This window comes from Lytechinus pictus, chromosome 11 (genome assembly GCF_037042905.1).
Source record: "Lytechinus pictus isolate F3 Inbred chromosome 11, Lp3.0, whole genome shotgun sequence".
In the NCBI taxonomy this organism is placed as follows: Eukaryota; Metazoa; Echinodermata; class Echinoidea; order Temnopleuroida; family Toxopneustidae; genus Lytechinus; species Lytechinus pictus.
Window position 1 is genome coordinate 11,223,164 of NC_087255.1, and position 18,074 is coordinate 11,241,237.

General features: G+C 35.5%; 1 protein-coding gene across 4 annotated transcripts in view; it reads left to right on the forward strand.

The window, feature by feature from the left end:
* The first annotated feature begins 2,150 nt into the window (after positions 1 to 2,150).
* Positions 2,151 to 18,074, forward strand: part of LOC129270809 (multiple PDZ domain protein-like) — a 75,551-nt gene continuing 59,627 nt past the window's right edge. For all 4 annotated transcript variants that reach the window (XM_064106737.1, XM_064106738.1, XM_064106739.1 and 1 more), the window contains exons 1-4: positions 2,151 to 2,217; positions 3,282 to 3,924; positions 10,312 to 10,681; positions 11,288 to 11,437. In XM_064106737.1, coding sequence (XP_063962807.1) covers positions 2,202 to 2,217; positions 3,282 to 3,924; positions 10,312 to 10,681; positions 11,288 to 11,437 — 1,179 coding nt within the window. In that variant the 5' untranslated portion in view covers positions 2,151 to 2,201. The remainder of the gene's footprint in view (positions 2,218 to 3,281; positions 3,925 to 10,311; positions 10,682 to 11,287; positions 11,438 to 18,074) is intronic.

Here is an 18,074-nt window from a genome sequence, read left to right on the forward strand (position 1 = left end):
AGTGAAGAACATTACCATCAGACCATATCTCTAGAAAATCTTTACAAGAAATTTCGAAATGACGGAAAAATAGACGCAAATTTGTGAAAAAAAAAACTCGTAATGGGTGAGACAACTCGGCCCGCGGTCCGAGATGTCCCGTGGTCCGAGTTGTCCCGACCCCGTTTGTAAGCGTGCCTCACCACTGTATTCAGTGCAGGTGTGAATGCAGTTGGAAAACACTTCGTCCATCGGAAAGGAAGCAAATGTTGGTCCCGTGTATAGAAAAGTTATAACCTATGCATGTTAAACCAATACACTATTCATCAAAGAGTAGGGTGTTCACCCGGTGTATTGCACCTGCTGGTCCTGGCATAATAATCAATATAATGATTGTAGGCATTAACGGAAAGACAAGTCAAGACATGTAGTCTACTCATGTGAGGTTGAGGCAGTGGCCCACTAAAAATGTTCCTCAAAGCACCCCCCAAATTATTATATGCACCCACCTCTAAGTTAAAGTTATGGTTGAAATTGGTTTAGATTTACCCCCCAAAAAAAGATGAATAGATCAGCGTTCAATCTTTTCAATGCATGAAATGTCCTAACAGGTATCAGTCACGTGCGCACTAATCGCAATTCAGTGGATTCACAATATGGTGCGCCATCTATCAGTTGCAGTGAACAGGCCAAATTTCTAACTTTGAGGTCGATCGCACGCAGGCGTAGACAGCGCACAGTGCTATGTGACTGGGGATGCTTCAAAAATGAAAACCATTTGGCAAGAATTCACCCAAAACGGTCTAAATTTCGCAAAAAAATATGCAGGCAACATTTTTTTCTCACCTGGACGGCTGGACCCTAGGTAAACAGTAGGGGAAGGCGGGGTAAGTTGTGACACTTTTTGCATTTTGCATGATAGAATTGATATGACTAATGATAAGTACCTTGCCTTTAAATATGATTATTGGGAAATCTTTTTCACCTTTATTCAACTTTCTACCCCCACACTGAAAGTCGTTGTGACCTTTGAAAAAAACGATGTCAAGTGGCACAACTTGCCCCATCTGTGGGGTAAGTTGTGCCACCTTCGGGGGTAAGTTGAGCCGCAAAAACTATGTACAAAATGTATGCGGGAAGAACCAGCGTGTCAATTTTTTATTTAAAGTCTTTTCACGTACTAATTCTCTAAAAATACTAATATTCTCTAAAAGTAAAAGAACTGTCATGTGAATTTGCTCTTTTCTGCCTGCATATCGATGACTTATTAAGGTTTGATTGTGTTTTTATTTACATTACCATAAGAATTACCATGGCTCAACTTGCCCCATGTTTGCTGGCTCAACTTACCCCAGTCCGAACTTAATGCGATAATTTCGCATCCACACATTTCTTATGTATCCATCATGTAAAAAACTGTGACGAGAATGAAGATCCATACCTGGACTGACAATGTTGTTCATATGCTTTATTATATGTAAAGAAGTGTGTGTGTAAAAAACACTTATCTATTTCACACCCTTTTTTACTTTTTTGGCTGAAAAAAATACATGACACCACCATAATGTCTAACTAATTCATTATTGGCCTGGGGGCGGTGGCTCAACTTGCCCCTATGCTCAACTTACCCCGCCTTCCCCTACATGCAGCCTGGTAGAGCCACGTCGGCACCCAGCGCTGAGCAGTATAGTACTAGCACGCACAACAGAGATGTTGACCTTTTCCTATGAGGCACTGCGAATTTCGCCCTGTCCGCTGCAACTGATAGATGGCGCACCGTGTTGTGAACCCACCAAATCACTTGTGTATTATTATTGTTATTATTACTATGCTTGTGCGGAGCACAAAAAGGGAATACGCAACACTGAGATGGAGAATTCCCTAGCTCGGGGTAGAAACATGTATTTGTTGATGAGAGATTAATGAAATCTTATTTTCTTCAATTGAGACTGGTCCGGGGACTAAACTTACTACTACTGTAGATCTTGAGGCATTTTGATTTGGACCAATTTTATGAACTCACGCAATGTATCGAAGCTAAGGACTGGTACAATCTGAATTGTGTTACATGTAAGTTCTAACCCCAACACCAAAGTTGAGATCACCCATTATTTTAATAGAAAATGTCACACAAAGTGTTAATTATATTGAATTGTTTGGTTTTTTTTCTTCTAGATACACAATTGATCATATGATTAAACTGAACAAGAAACTGAACAAAGATGGCCGTCGTAGCAGGTGAGTAAACGGACAAACCAAATTTCTAAAAATCTATTTAAAGCAAAATAGTTTCTATAATGATGCTGCATTACAAATAAAATAAAGATATGAATTCATAGTTTGAAGGTGTCATGAATGTATGTGTTCAGGTTGTCCTCCTTAATAATAATAATAATAACTAGCATTTAGTACGCTCTCCATAGTTAACTATATCACAGCGTTTACAAACGATTTAAAACAAAAGTACATAATAATTACAATACAAATACACGCAAAAGAAATTAATCGGAAAAGAGGTATGTTTTTAGAAGTTTCTTAAATTGATCTGAAGAGTTTGATGATTTAATGAAAGTGGGGATGTTGTTCCATTCTTTAGAAGCAGTAACACTAAATGTGCGATCACCTGTTTTTGTACGAGTTTTGGGTATGGCAAGCAAATATGGGTCTTTAGATGAACGGAGATTAGGGCGAGTTGGTCTATGGAGAGCAAGGCTATCTTGGGCTTAATGAAGTGGTTAGCGGATAATTAGAGCTGTCACTATCTCCAATTAACAGTTTATTTGAGAACTTCATAGACTAAGTTACATGTAAGAACGGCTCCCAGGATCCTGTATTTACTTTGTTATGAAATGTTCTTGTCCAATATTAAAGGGAAAGAAAAAAAATTGCACTTTCGGGAATAGATTTACTTAAATTTGATAGGCATTTCTGGTTGTTAGAGAAAAGCTTTCAACTATGTTCTTTACAGTCGTATTAAAAAAAATATTGCTACACAAAGGAAATTTGTGTATTCATGAAAAAATGTGGAGCAATTTGCAATGTGATACCTGGAAAATTAATCCCTACACTTTCCCAATAAAGTAAACATATACATGTATTTGTAGAGAGTGAAGGCCTTACAGTAAATTATTTTTTTTTAATCCAAAAATTTGTAATGTTGAATGATGTCATACAATGGCTTTTAGAATTTGTAGGTTCTGGAACCTAAATCTCACAATAACCAATATTTGAGTTATGTCCTGGTTTATAGTTAACCCTTCCATTACATCATCCTATATTGCTTCATGAATTGTTTTCCCCAGACACACAGAGAGCAGTGAGTGTCCTGCAGGGTCTTCAGGGGAGACTGATGGCAGCAGGAGAACCTGAACTAGGTGAACAGTTTGCCTCTATGATAGACCTCCTAGCCAGTCCTTCCTTCAGACACCTCCTCAACCTTCAGCAGTCTGTACGGGAGCTCAAACACCATCTTGAAAATGGCCCTCCAGGACAAACTGTTGAGGACTTCAGCTTCACCCGTGAAGGACAGCTGGTTGTACCTGATCTGGATTCTGACCAGGAACCTGAGCAGCCATACCGAGTCTCAATTGGTCCCCAGCATCCGTACGCCTTTGAGAATAAGGTGTTCGAAGGGGATGAGGGTGTCATCAAGAAGAATAACGTTGCGCCCGTTGCTTCCGCTCCACTCCCTCAGAGTGACGAGGAAGACGATTCGGAAGACCAGGATGAACTGATGAAGAGTAGATCCATTCCTCTCGAAAAGGCTAATGAAGACCTAGAACAGGCTCTGAGAGAACTAGCCCTCGGCAGAGAGGTGTTGAGCATAGAATTGTTGAAGTCTGAAGGCCGAGGGCTTGGATTCAGTGTGGTAGGACTCAAGAGCGAGAATCAAGGAGAGTTGGGGATCTTTGTACAGCAGATACAGAAGAATGGTGTTGCAGCAAGGTAAGTGAACTCAATTGTTCGATATTATGCCCAAATCCATAAGGCATCTTACCAAATGTCAGAGCCTCGGACTCCTTCAAGCTTCTGCTTATCACTAAATCCTTGCATGATGGCAAAGCCACGGGGAATGCGAGAAATTCGCTTTGAACCTGTTATCAAGGCACTACATTCTTTTGCAGGAACTTTCCTGCATTCCCTTCGGTATTGTTTTGTATCATTGCAAGGAAGTTTAAGGACTCCTGTAACTCTAACTTTAAGTAAGGTGCCTAACGTATATGTCTGTCAATTGCAAATCATGGCCGACAGACAACCAGTTGATACCATACAGTGTACATGTACCTTTGTGTTGAAATAGAACTCTGGGTTGTTTTGTTGACCTATTAACCAAAATATGAAAATTCTTAAATGCAGCAAATAGGATCACCTGACTTTGTGCTGCTGCCAATCTGATTAGACTGTGGGGTCAATAGATGATCATGAGAATCTTTTACCTGAAAATGGCTCATTCTCATCAGGGAATGAATTTAAAATATTTTTCCGGGGTTGTAGGTAAATGAATATATTGCCAAAGGGTATGAGTGATAGTATAAAGTGGAATTTGAATCAGTGACATTGTGGTTAAAATGCAATATCCATTGAGTCACAACACCTCTACATGTATGTCTGACAATCCAAATTACCAACATGCAGCCCCCTCCCATTTGTACTTTTTTTTATATGAGAATATAGAATCTGTATAAAAAGTTGGTTTATACTTCTGTTTGTTAATACATACGTACAACTACCCCTAAAGTTATGTTACGTACACGTACATGTATATACATTTTGAGAAAAAAAAATTTTGCGGGGGGATGGGTTTGTGGGTATGATTTAAAAAGTTTTATTACATCTAATGCGCATACAGTATATGTACTTACACTACTTTGCAATGCATTTAATAGGGAACTGTCAAAGAAATGTAACTTTGATTGGAATGGGGCTAACAAATTGAAAAAACAACAATACACATATACATGTACATTATACAGTACAGAAGAAATACATACATGTATGTATGCCTACAATTCCAATTGTGGTACATGTCGTTAGGGTATGATAATATGTGACTATTCCAACTAATACCCGTTTTCTGTCATGAAGGCTTTTGAAATTTAAGAGGGTTACATTTATGTGTTAATTACAGTTGCTTGATGTTTATACCTCGGGGGAAAAGAGATGGATCGGTTCGTCTCCCTTGTGTTTTCATTTTAATCATAACAATCCCCCCCTATATTATTCCATGTTTTCAAATATGATATTAGTTTCATTCCCTTGTGATCATTAAAAAAAATGCCATTGAAACTACAGTAATAAAGCTTGGCATCATTGTCGAAGCCTTAGTTTATTTATTTATTACTCATTGCAACCATGACAGTTGGATTATTGACAATGACAATGCAAAAATGAAAGTGGTACAATTGAATACACAATTACATATCATTTGAATACTTAAAAGCTAGTGAGAAATATGTAACAATATACACTGTACATTAATATCAAAACAAACAGGGAAAAATCAGTATGAATAAAGAAAGACCAGGGAAGACGTGCAAGGAAGGAGGAATATAATATAACAGAAAAAAAGGAAAACGGGATATGAAGAAGAAGCAGGGAATGGAAAAACAATATCTATTCAAAGTTGACAAAATACTCACATGAAACGGGGGGGGGGGGGGGGGGGGGGACAACCTGAACTGTATTTCTTAAAACGGATGCATAAATGGTTTGAATGGTTAAACCAGATAGTTCAGAATAAGTTAGGATAGTAAAGGCAATTGGAATGGGAAGGAGGAAGAGATGGGGGGGGGAGTAATAAGAATTGTGAGGAAGAAAAGGAAGAAAAAAAGGGAAGAAGAAAAAAAAGAGAAAAAGGAGAAGAAGAAGAGGAGGAAAAAGAAAAAGAAGGAGGTGGAGAAGAAGCAAAATAAGATGAATATGAAGGAGGAGAAGGACAAGAAGAAAAAAAGAAGAAGAGAAAAAGGAATAAGAAAAAGAAAGAGGAGGGGAGAGGCAGAGAGGGAGTATAAAAAAAGGAGAAAGGGGTCAAGAAAGAAGATGGAAGAAAGAAAGAATTAAAAGGAGGAAAGAGAGAAGAGGAGGAAAAGGAGAAGAGAACATAAAGAACAAACCGGGAAGATATTGCACATTGTATCACTTTCAAAATAAATGTAAACAGACTTAACAAATTTGGGAATACGCAATACTTGAATATAAAAATGTATTAAAATGTATTACATCATTGATCAAGAGACTGCTCAGTCTATTGGGTAATAAACAAATCCACCAATTGTCTAATAATGTGCTAGAGACTATTCTTGCTACTGAAGGTTGTACAGACACCAGGGGATAAAACTCGGTTTGTACCTTTTTGTTTTACACATTGGCAAAGGAAATTGTTTTTTGTTCCTAAAATCATACATTCTTAATAAGTTCATGTCAAGTTCAAGTTTTATTTAAACCAATCAAAACAAGAGACTTATTACACAGTTTAACAAAAAAATTAGAATACATGATAGGTTTGGGACCCCATAGAAGCAGAGCTTGTGAGAGGGGCCCCTTATATAGAACATTACAGCAAGAATGAGATGAAAAAAATATACAATGATAATCTAGAGAGTAAATAAAAAAAATACATACAAAAATCCACACACACACACATACACACACATATGGTTGATCAAGATTCAATTTAAGATAAAAAAATTTGTAATCTTTCAAATATTTTCGACATGAATTTTTAAATATGGGCAGTGTTGGACTTACTCCATTCTTTGATACAAACTATCACAACAGAATTCAAAGCAGTATACTGTAGGCCTACTCTTTCTTTAATAGTGGAAGGAGATTATTCAAGATGTGATCTGGTTTTTGCAGTTTATCATATTCACTTGATTTGTCTTGGTATTCCATGAGAAAGGTTGTCTGAGAAGCACTAGCAAGTGATTTTTTCAATTGAATTTATAGATTAATTATTATTTTTTATTCAACAAAAATAGAAATTAATGAATCAATTACAGATGTTTGCCTGGTCATACATGTATATCACTTGGTTCGAGTTCTTCAAGCTAAGGTACTGATATGCATCTAGATAAACTTATTACATGTAGATTTTGAGTTATTAGGTCACAGATTATAAAGTCGATTGAGGTCAATCTTTTTAAATTTCAAGCTCAGCTGTTACTGTTAGCATTTATCTCAGGAACCTCTCGTATTTTAGTCTTGTACAGGCTTACGTGTACATGTGCATATGGATCAACTTCAAACTTTGTAATTTGCTTGTCAGTATAGGAAGACAATTTTATTAGATTTTATAAACTGTTAACATAAGATCTACATGTAGATAACATGTTAAAAGATAGAAAATATACATTTACGTTGTACATGTTACATTTAGGCCTATACAGTGTGTCCCACAAAAAGCAAACTTGGTTTTTGGAGTATATAATTACATGTAGTTACATGTACATGTAATGTACGTTTCAATCATAAAATGAACATTAATTGTTGTAAGAATGGAATCTCTTCTTTGATTCGAGACCAAATACTTACTGAATTATTCTCAAATTGGTGAGTAAAAACAATAAATTCTGAGGCATGTCAGAAACGATTTGCGCCAAAGTTCACATGTGAATTTACCCACGTGTGAATCAGGCAATCAGCACTGACTTTGTTTTGTAGGGACATGTGAAAGAAAAGTAACAAAGAATACAAAAGATATGCTAATGCGCAAGGTTGTAGCTTCTTGAACAGATCTCAACCAAGTTTCTGTGCTACTTGATTTTGACGTTAAATTTCCAAACTCTCCTTGCTCATTTATACCTGAACTACCATATTTGGTATCAAAATGAAGAAGACAAATTGAATTTTATGATGATATAAATGAAGACCAATAAGGATTTGGTTCCGTTATTGGAAGTAAATGGGAATCCAAGTTTCCTTTTTTTTGTGGGACGCACTGTAGATATACCTTTTTAGACAGGTTTATTACATCTGTATGTTGTGTTATGTAAACTTTTGTCATTAAAGATACATGTAAATACCGTTTGTGGTAACAATCTCAAATTGACTTCGAACATTATCCAATTAAATAACCACCAAAGTGTGTTTGTAACTTCGTATACCTGTACATGTATGTGCCAAATAGCTCTAGAAGAATTCAGTAAATTTTTTTTTCCAAGCAATATCAATTTACTGTCCTTCTGACTCCTACATATGCTTTTCTGTGTAAGTGATCATCGAATTATCGATTTTGAGCTAAGATTTCATGATTTAAAGAGATAAGTTTACATTAATGTATCAGATCTGGACGTATGATAATGTTTTGACAATTAACCTTGATTTAAAAGACTTTTTCATGAAATAATTGTTTGCTGCAAAGGTTCAGTCTAGCCTCAAATTATTTGCTATTTTTATTATATAAAAGACAAAGAAATTAGAGAAAATGAAGGTTTGATGAAAATCCCAAATTCCAAATTAATTTTTTTTTGGAATGGAAGTTTTAATTTATGACATCATATGAGTCATTTTTTATTCTATCAATTCCATGAACTTACTATTTTGTTTACAAAGTAATTTTCCTTATTGTTTAAAAAAGATTTGTAATGTTACAATAAAAATATCATCAGACCTGAGTTTCATCAAACCTCAATATATTCTTATTTTTCTTCTGATAAAAGTTATAAAACCATTCCGATGTCCATGTAGGACTATGCTTGTAAATAAATATGCTACCTCCATGTACATGTACAACCTTTTAAAATACTAGTAATTAACTTAAAAGGACCATTTACAATGAATACAATTCTTGTTAATTGGAAGGATTAAGAATTGCGTGCAGTTAAAAAAAATACATTTGAAAAATACATTTGACTTCCTTGAAAAGCAATTTCATTTGAATTCCATCTAGAGGTACTGTATTAAACTCTTATCTTTAATTGTATCTGTATCAACTGGATCTAGATGTCATTGCCATTCTTATCGCTGTTTATAAAGGACAGGGTGTGTGTTTTAAATCCCTTCATTTGAGGAGAAACGGTTCCTCAGGCTTTGACATTGTGCATTAATTCTCATTATTGCTGATATACTCATTATTCATGGATAGGGATTAGTCCTGGATGTCGTTGTCTGTCACCACTGTATGAATCAGGACAGTCTCGCTATTTATGGGGGGTCATGGCCCGCCAAAACGAACTTAATTACCGACCAGATGCGCATCGCCGCTCCGTCCAATAACTTCTAATTAGGGCCCGTAAACGTGGTATCCTGTTAAGATTTGTTCAAAGTTTCATTAAAAGAAGCATCCAACATTGTGGGGTATTTAGTTTGGAGTTGGAAATCTGAAGTTATTATCCCCGGTTTGTGTGTCCAGTTGCAGCTTGCCTAGTTAGTAGTTAAGGGTGTGTGGGCTTAAAAAGATTCATCGGTTTCTAATATTGATGGTTGAGGGGCTTCTGTATCAGGGTTCATGCGAGGTCAAGGCAACCAGAAATGTGAGATCTGCATGTTTCAATTTAACATTTGAACAGTTTGTAATCTTTTTTTTTATTGTTATCGTTATTGCTGTCTTTCTTATTCACTTCCCCCTCATCCGTCTTTGTCTTCTTTTTAGTACCCTGTTGTTCTTTATTATCATTGTTATTATTAATGTTATTTTCTCTATTTTCTCCAAACCAATCATCATCATGATGTATGATTTTAATTCAAGCCTGCTGCATCTGTTAAACATGTATGTTCACCATGTGATGTGAAGTATATATATGTAGATCTTTTTAGTCAAACCAAATACTCTTGTGCAAAATATTTCTTTCATCGGTGATTCTTGATTCCACTGGAGAGGAAATCAAGTCATAAATGGTTTCCACAATCTCGCTTTGAAAGAGGCAGATTAATGAGATTATTTCAGTTTTCCTTAAATTCTCAACACTCGAAAAGAAGTATGGAAAGACTGTTATAATCCATTGTTGTCATGTCTTTGATACAAAGATTAATCCTGAATTTAACTTCATTTGTGAATCATTTGTTTTTAACTCATTAGGAGTAGGATTTTCTGAGTCCAAACAGTAACTGCAGTTTTATTGTTAATGATTAGATCACGACAGGCTTAGACAGTAAACATATTGGTAATTGATATCAATATTTATTTTTGTTGTCAGGCCAGTCAGAGGCTACAGAATGGCTTTGAAAGGGGGGGGGGGCTGACCATGCAAAAAACCCTAACACAATCAATGGTTATTTTTATGTTTTTGTACCCATTTATTATAAAAGTGGGGTGTGCTGAGGCCCCTCCAGCACCCCCCCCCCAGTTCTGCGGCCCCAGTGTGTACATTTTTCTCATCTACCTTACTGTAGAGACGGCAATCTCCAAGAGAGTGACCAGATTCTAGCCATCAACGGTGCCCTCGTTGACTCCAGTGTATCCCACAAACAAGCCATCGGGATGCTCCAGAAGGTCAAAGATAAGGTCCACCTGATCGTGGCCCGAGGGGGGCTCCACATCCCCACCCCATCCAAGGCGGAGTCCTCGGCCCCGCCCGGTCGTTCAACGGTGGCCCACGAGCAGAATGACCTTAGTGGGATGGGGGAGCGTGGCCTGGGGATGGAAGAGCCTGGTATGCAGGCTGCTATGATGGGAGTGGCAGGGGGCGTGGCATTTCCAGAAACCAATCAGGAGTTGATGATGCAGCTAGATCAAGAACCAGATGATTATGGTCAAGGACAGGTGAGATACTCTTTCATTTTTTTAAAACCTTGATGGTAATGGTATTAAGGAATAATAAACTTTTTTGTATTGTATTTAGGAATAATAAACTTAACTATCTTTATGTTTACATGTATCTTCGACAAAGAATATTTCCGGTTGATTGCATACTCTGTTGGAGGAGTTTGCGCCAATGACTGTTTTTATACAGATAGGCCTATATAATTATATATATGGTGCAATACAAATGATGTGAATAATCAGAATTATAGTATACAAGATTTTGATTGAAAATAAAACTTTTAGATACTTTGTATCCTTTTTCTCTGAATTCATTCACAGAGTGGTTTCAGAAATAGTGGGCTACTGGCCATGTGTAATAGTATGGCTATTAAACATGTACAGTATGTTTGACACCCTATATTTGCTATATTCCTGAAAAATATTCTTTCTTTTTTCCACTTCATGGATAAGTTTTGATGCTTGTAAATAATCATGGTGTGAGTAGTTAAGAAAAGGAAGTAAAAATTTAGAAAAATTGGGGTCAGACAATACCCTGCCATTAACCAATATCTCATCTGAATATCTGAATTTATCTTTTTGATGTTTCATCCATTCTATAAATAGGCTTCAGGAGAGCTTGACCAGTCACTTGCCCCCAACATCGAGGTCATTGACCTTTACAACAAGGGTTCCGGCCTTGGTTTCGGTATCGTTGGTGTACGTGATATCGGTATCGTCGTCAAAACCATCGTACCTGGTGGAGCTGCTGAAGAGGTAGGCAAAATTCAGTTTTTTATATTGCACAACATCTTCAAGATAAATACCATTTGTGGTAACGATTTCAAAATAAGTTCAAACAGAAACCAATAAAATGACCACCCAAGTGTTTGTATGTTTAAATAAAAGATATGTTCCGATTTGCTCTGGAAAAAAAAAGTGTAATTGCTGAGAAATGAGCAGAATAAGCACGGAATTTTATAAAATTGTATTTTTTCCAAGGTATATTAATATGCTGTCCCACATTTGCCTTTTTGTGTTAGTTACCATCAGTATTCTCGGTTTTCAGCACAGATTTCATGATTTTGAAAACATAAGCTTTTTTCAATGTACCAGATCTAGATCTATGATAATGTAGTGGTAATTAACGTTGATTTTAAACGCTTTCTCATGAAATGATTGTTTGCTGCAATTACTGTCTTTTACTTAATTAAACCAGCATTATTCAGATTGACATGTTGCTTGAAATAACTATATTGAAGGTGGGGACTTACCTGAGCACTGCTCGATCTGTATTTTTACAAACATTAAATTACAAATACATAAACATGATCAGGTATGTAGCATTTCCATCTTATACTCAAGGAGGTGGGGCTCAATGCAAAGCTAACTCAGTACTTTTTTTTTACTAAATACCAATGCATGTATACCATTCCTTACACTAGTTGTACATTAGTTGTATTCAACGAACATACAGCTACATGTAAGTGCATGTACCTGTAGTGACAGCAAAACTTATTTGATGAGAAAATCTTTCTCATCATATTTCATCGTAACCATATGGTAGATCTGGATCCTGTTCCTTTATAAACCTGCATTTGATGTGAAGAAATCAACAAGAACGAACCCGCTTGAGTTCGAACAAAATGCAATAAAATGACTATCAAAGTGTTTACAAGTGTGAATAGAAGAAAATCCTGTTATGTGCCCAATTTTCCCATAGAAATGAGCAATTGCTGTGAAATTGATATATAACAAGCAAGGCATTCCAGCCAGATATTTTTTTTTCTTAACACTATCCCACATATGCTTATTGTATTTAATAGTGTTCTTCATTGCCATCATTGAATGATTTCACAGAGTTAGGTTGGTTTATTTTCATTTGGTCTAATTGCCATTCTGTCCATCAACATTTCATCTAACAACCATTTGGTCCAATTACCATTTGGTCCAATCATTTCGTCTAATCACCAGTTGGTCTTTGACCATTTCATCACATTTAACCAGTTGGTCTTTTATATACCTTTATTTTACATTCATTTTGCCCAATTAACACTTTAATAGTCTAATTAGACCAAGTGGGATATGGACTAAATGACTATTGGAACAACTGGTTATTAGACAAAATGGTGAGCGGACGAAATGGCAATTAGACCATAAATGAAAATGAACCAACCTAACTCTGTGAAATCATTCAATGATGGCACTGAAGATCACTATTAAATATAGTAAGCACCTCTGGGATAGTGTTAAGAAAAAAGACTGATATGTGGCTCGAATGCCTTGCTTGTTTTATCGATTTTGCATGGATTACACATTTCTATGGGAAAAATTGGGCACGTAACATAACAGTATATTTTTTCTATTCACACTTGTAAACACTTTGATAGTCATTTTATTGCATTCTGTTTGAACTCATTTCTTGATTGTCACCACAACTTGCATTCAAGCGGGTTCGTTCTTGTTGATTTCTTCAAAACAAATGCAGTAGATTCCTTGGCAGGCTACAAAAAAAACACTTGATAGTTTAGTGTGCATTGAGGCTTGTAAACAAAGTACTTTGTGTATATTCCCACTGTCTGCTAATAATAGACATTCCATTCTAATGAAGTAATAGTGTGCTTCAAAGGTCACCCGCTACCCATACATGTACACGTAAGTTCAACAGTTGAAAACAAAAGAAATCATGACTAAACACATACAGGTACGTGTATTGGTTGCCTCTGTAAGAAATATGATTGCAACATTTTAATAGGTGTCATGTACAAATAGTGTACAGGTATGTGAGATACTACATACATGTACCCAACAACATATAGGGTTTTATGTACATGTACATATATATGTTCACTCAAATTTGATAACTGATATGAAGAAGAAAAAAAATTGAGGGCAATTTCAAATATGTGAAAATTGCATGACATAAACATGTAAATACATTTTCTCCAGAAATAGTTTTATGATTTTGTATATTATTCAATCTCTTGAAATAAGCATTTACAACTGTAATTTCCAATCAAGTAACTATTTACAAAAGATTTATTCATTAATTGTTTGTTGTTGAAGGAATATAAGTTGGAATCCTTGCAGTAAAATACATTTAGGAACAAATTACTAATTGATAATGATAAGGGAATTTCCAACCAACATAAAATGGCTTTATATCTTTATTATTAAAAATTGATAATAGAGAGATCTTTCAGCACGTGGTCCCAAAATAACTTAAATACATACAGTAGGATTAATATTTTTCTGCAGATTCATATGCAGTGGCATAAAAAGAACAGAACAAGTTGTAAGAGGAAAGGGGTTTTTATCTCTAAGAGCTGTAAATCGTTGGTTTAGTCACTGTCTGAGTGTTCCAGATCAATGTGTTGACAGACATGCATCATAGCAATACTGAGATCTGTGCAAGAGATGCCCCATTCACATTATTACAAATAAATCTACAACATTATGCACACGTATTGATTTTATACACTTGAGTAGTTTAATGCATCATGCATGAAAGTTGATTTTGAAATATTTGTTAAAGGTCAAGTCCACCCCAGAAAATGTTGATTTGAATGGATGGAGAAAAATCAAACTAGCATAACGCTGAAAATTTCATCAAAATCGGATGTAAAATAAGAAAGTTATGACATTTTAAAGTTTCTCTTATTTTTCACAAAACATTGATATGCACAATTCAGGTACATGCAAATGAGACGGTCGATGATGTCACTCACTCACTATTTCTTTTGTTTTTCTATTGCTTGAAATATACAATATTTCATTTTTACAGATTTGACAATAAGGACCAACTTGACTGAACCATATAGTATTAAACAGTGCTAATTCCACATGTTCATGGAGGAATTAATTGTTGTTTCACTTGACAAAGAGGAGAACATTATAATATTTCATATTTCATATAATAAAATACAAAAGAAATAGTGAGTGGATGATGTCATCAGTCTCCTCATTTGCGTACAGACCAGGATGTGCATATAACTGTTTTGTGAAATTAAGTGAAACTTTAAAACGTCATAACTTTCTTATTTTACATCCGATTTTGATTTAATTTTCAGTGTTATGCTTGTTGGATTTTTCTCTTTTTATTCCAATGAACCTTTTGTTGGGGTGGACTTGTCCTTTAAGAAAACCACTGGTCAGGGTCCAATCTTACAAAGAGTTACAATTGATCCAATCAACCACAACTATGGAAAGCCAGCAACGTCAACATCTAAATTGCATCTTTGTTCAAAATATACTCTATATGTGAGGTATAATCATACATTCATAGTTTTCTTGAAAACTCAGTGTGCTTCTCTTTGTTTACAAAGGACATCATGCCAATTTCCTGGAGAAAATATTATGACATTGTTGGATTTCCATATAATGGTAGTTTGAGATTATTAGATCAGTCGTAACTCTTTACAAGACGGAGGCCCAGTTGTCACCTTACCTTCATTTTGTTGATACTTTTTCACACTAGAAACACAATTTAAAAATGTTCAGCTGTATTAAAAGTGTAAACATGGTTGCGTTCAAGTGATATTCCATAGGTCACAAGTCACAACAAAAAGTCGCTATAAACACACACACACAAACGTGGAATTCTGAGAAGGAGTGCATAATCATTGGTTGTTATGCACAATCCAGTCATTAAAAATTGTTTGAGCACAGCAGAAAACTAATAATGCTGTATTACACTCTCCTGCTCAGATGTGCATTTCCTTTCAGTCTAAACTGACTCAAGCCCCGCCTTTACAGACACTTTCCTGACTTATTTTTTTTTCTTACTATTAAGTCCGGGTAAAAAAATGCACAATTTTCTACCGCTCCTTCTGAGGTGTTGGGTGGAATGAGTTGGAAATGATTTTGCCATATTTTGTCCCGGTCTGACAAGGGTAGAAGCAAGGTAAAATCACAACTCTAACCCGTCTTTGTCCTGACAGACATTCACTTAAGTCGCTGTCGGGGTAGTTTTTGGCCCAAACAGCCCGACATGGTTGTGCATGGGTGAACCTGTGCGTAATCAAAATGAATGGAGAAATCGGGATTAAACTATGTTGCTGGGTTATTAGTAATATTTTTTAAAAGATAAACATCGGACATGAGTAACTTTTAAAAGCTGAAAAGGAAGAAAGAAGAATATATAAAATAAAAAAGGGGGGCATATAAGTGGACTTATACTTCCCTGGGTCAAACTGCGCACTATGTTGCGCACTGGCATGGTTCAAGTCGAGGGAGAAACAGCATTGGAGAGAGGATCGATCAAACCCATTATTTTTGTTTGTGGTTTGAATCGTGTTTGTTATTCTGGTTTATGCGGTCGCTTGAACACAGCCTTGGAAGGCAGATTGAATGCACCCGAAATGTCTTCACTAGCTTTTCCAAACCAAATTGCTTCCTGTTTTCCTTTTTAAATCCTAAGCCCTTAAGCGAACCAATTGCGGCTCAAGAAAAACCCCTGAGTTGCCTTTAAAGCTAATGCCTACGGGATAAACACCTGTCTAAAATGGGTCAATCTGTGAATATGATGAATTTGAGTTTTTAGCAGATTTCACCTGTCAAGAACCTCTCTCTCAATGACATCCAATCCCTTTTTCTTTTTTTTTATTTATAGCCCATTTCAGTGATATTTACAAAATATTGCTGTCCTCCGTGGGGTCGTAACTAAAAGAAAATAACTTGAAAGATGTCTGTTTAGAAATTAAAGCACAACGTACATATGTAAAATGTAAAACAATAATATTGAACAAATAAAAGCAGAAAACCTATCAAACCCGGGACAGAATAATGTATAATGCAACAAATAATCAATCCTTGTAGTTGGAATTATCTGGAATGTGTACCTTCATGAAATCATACAAGCGTGAAATATTACATGTAAAACAAATCACTATTATATCGTCATGTACAGTGGATAGTGTAGTAGGTTTCACGGTACACCATGTATCTTTCTTGGGCAAGCGTTGGTCCTGAAAAGGACCACCCAAACTTGGCATTTCGACAAGTGTGATCTTGTCATCTTCAAGAGAATGTATAGTGGATGTTATTAATAGAAATAATCTGAATATTTGTAATATGCCAGTATTCATCTTGAAAAGATGATCATGGTCCAGAAAAGAAAAGGAAGGAAAAAAGAGACATGTATACTTTTGAAGTATTAGTTAAATAAAACAGGGGATGAAAGTTATATTTACAGGAAAGCTCACATAATTACATGTAACCATGTTTTTAGTGATATTTTGAAGGTATATTATGTAAAGGATTTCCATAAGAATAAACATCACTGTTTATTATTACTATCATTATTTTTCATTTCTAAAAATTTATGATCCAATACAAAATATTAAAATTTATGATCCAGTGCAAAATATGTTGAATAATTACATGAATAATTAAATGTTATCTACTATCTGTTACTTATACAATATACTTGTCAATACTTGTTCTGTTTTTCTATTTGTATTTATGTGTATTGTAAAGAGGTGTGAAATAAATGAATCTAAAATCTGAATCTGAAATCTGAAAATACATACATTGTCCGCCAAGCTTGTGATATCGGAGAAGCATCAAGAAAGATTGTAGGTACATGTGCACCAGCTGTAGCCCAAACTTAAATCTTAATACCGTAAAGCACATCCCTGCCAATATGAATTTGGTTTCTTCATGCAGCTATGATAGGATGCTCCATCAATGCAGACTTCCTCTAAATTGAGGCGTCAACCAGCATTAGTATCACAGGGTTCCCAGCCCATCAGGGAAAATTATTATACATTCTTCCAGTCAGGGAAAAGTCAGGGAATTTGATAAAAAATTACCTCAAATCAGGAAAAAAATGCCTCAAATGAGGGGAAAAATCAGGGAATTTTGATCAGCCCGAAAGTCAAAAGCACAGTAGTCGGTCAGACTCTGGTATATTTTGTTGCATATCAAAACAACATTCATTGAATGACTGGTTATGGTGGTTTTTTAGTGTTCACTAATTAGTTTTACATTATTGTTTTTAATTTTATACTGAAATTGCAATGTATATAATTCACTGCAACAACTTAGAAAACGTGCGAAACTGGGAATGGGTTTAAGTAATTATCAGGGGATTCTCAAACTTCATCAGAGAAAAATCTGGGAATTTTGTTTCCTTAAAAAGCTGGGAACCCTGTATCATTGTCATCTGTATTGATGCAACATTTCCAAAAGGCTTTTCACGATGATTAATGTGTAAATAAAAGTGTTTTATGTGAGGAAAGGAAGTCAGATATCATCTCTGAATCTGTAAGCTTTATCATCAATCTCTCATCAATCTGATATTTTCTCCTAGTAAAACATAAACATTTTCATTCTATATTGCTCTATTAAACTTGATTCAGATTCATAATGCATTTTCTTAAATGATATCATTTTGGAGACTGATACAAGTTTA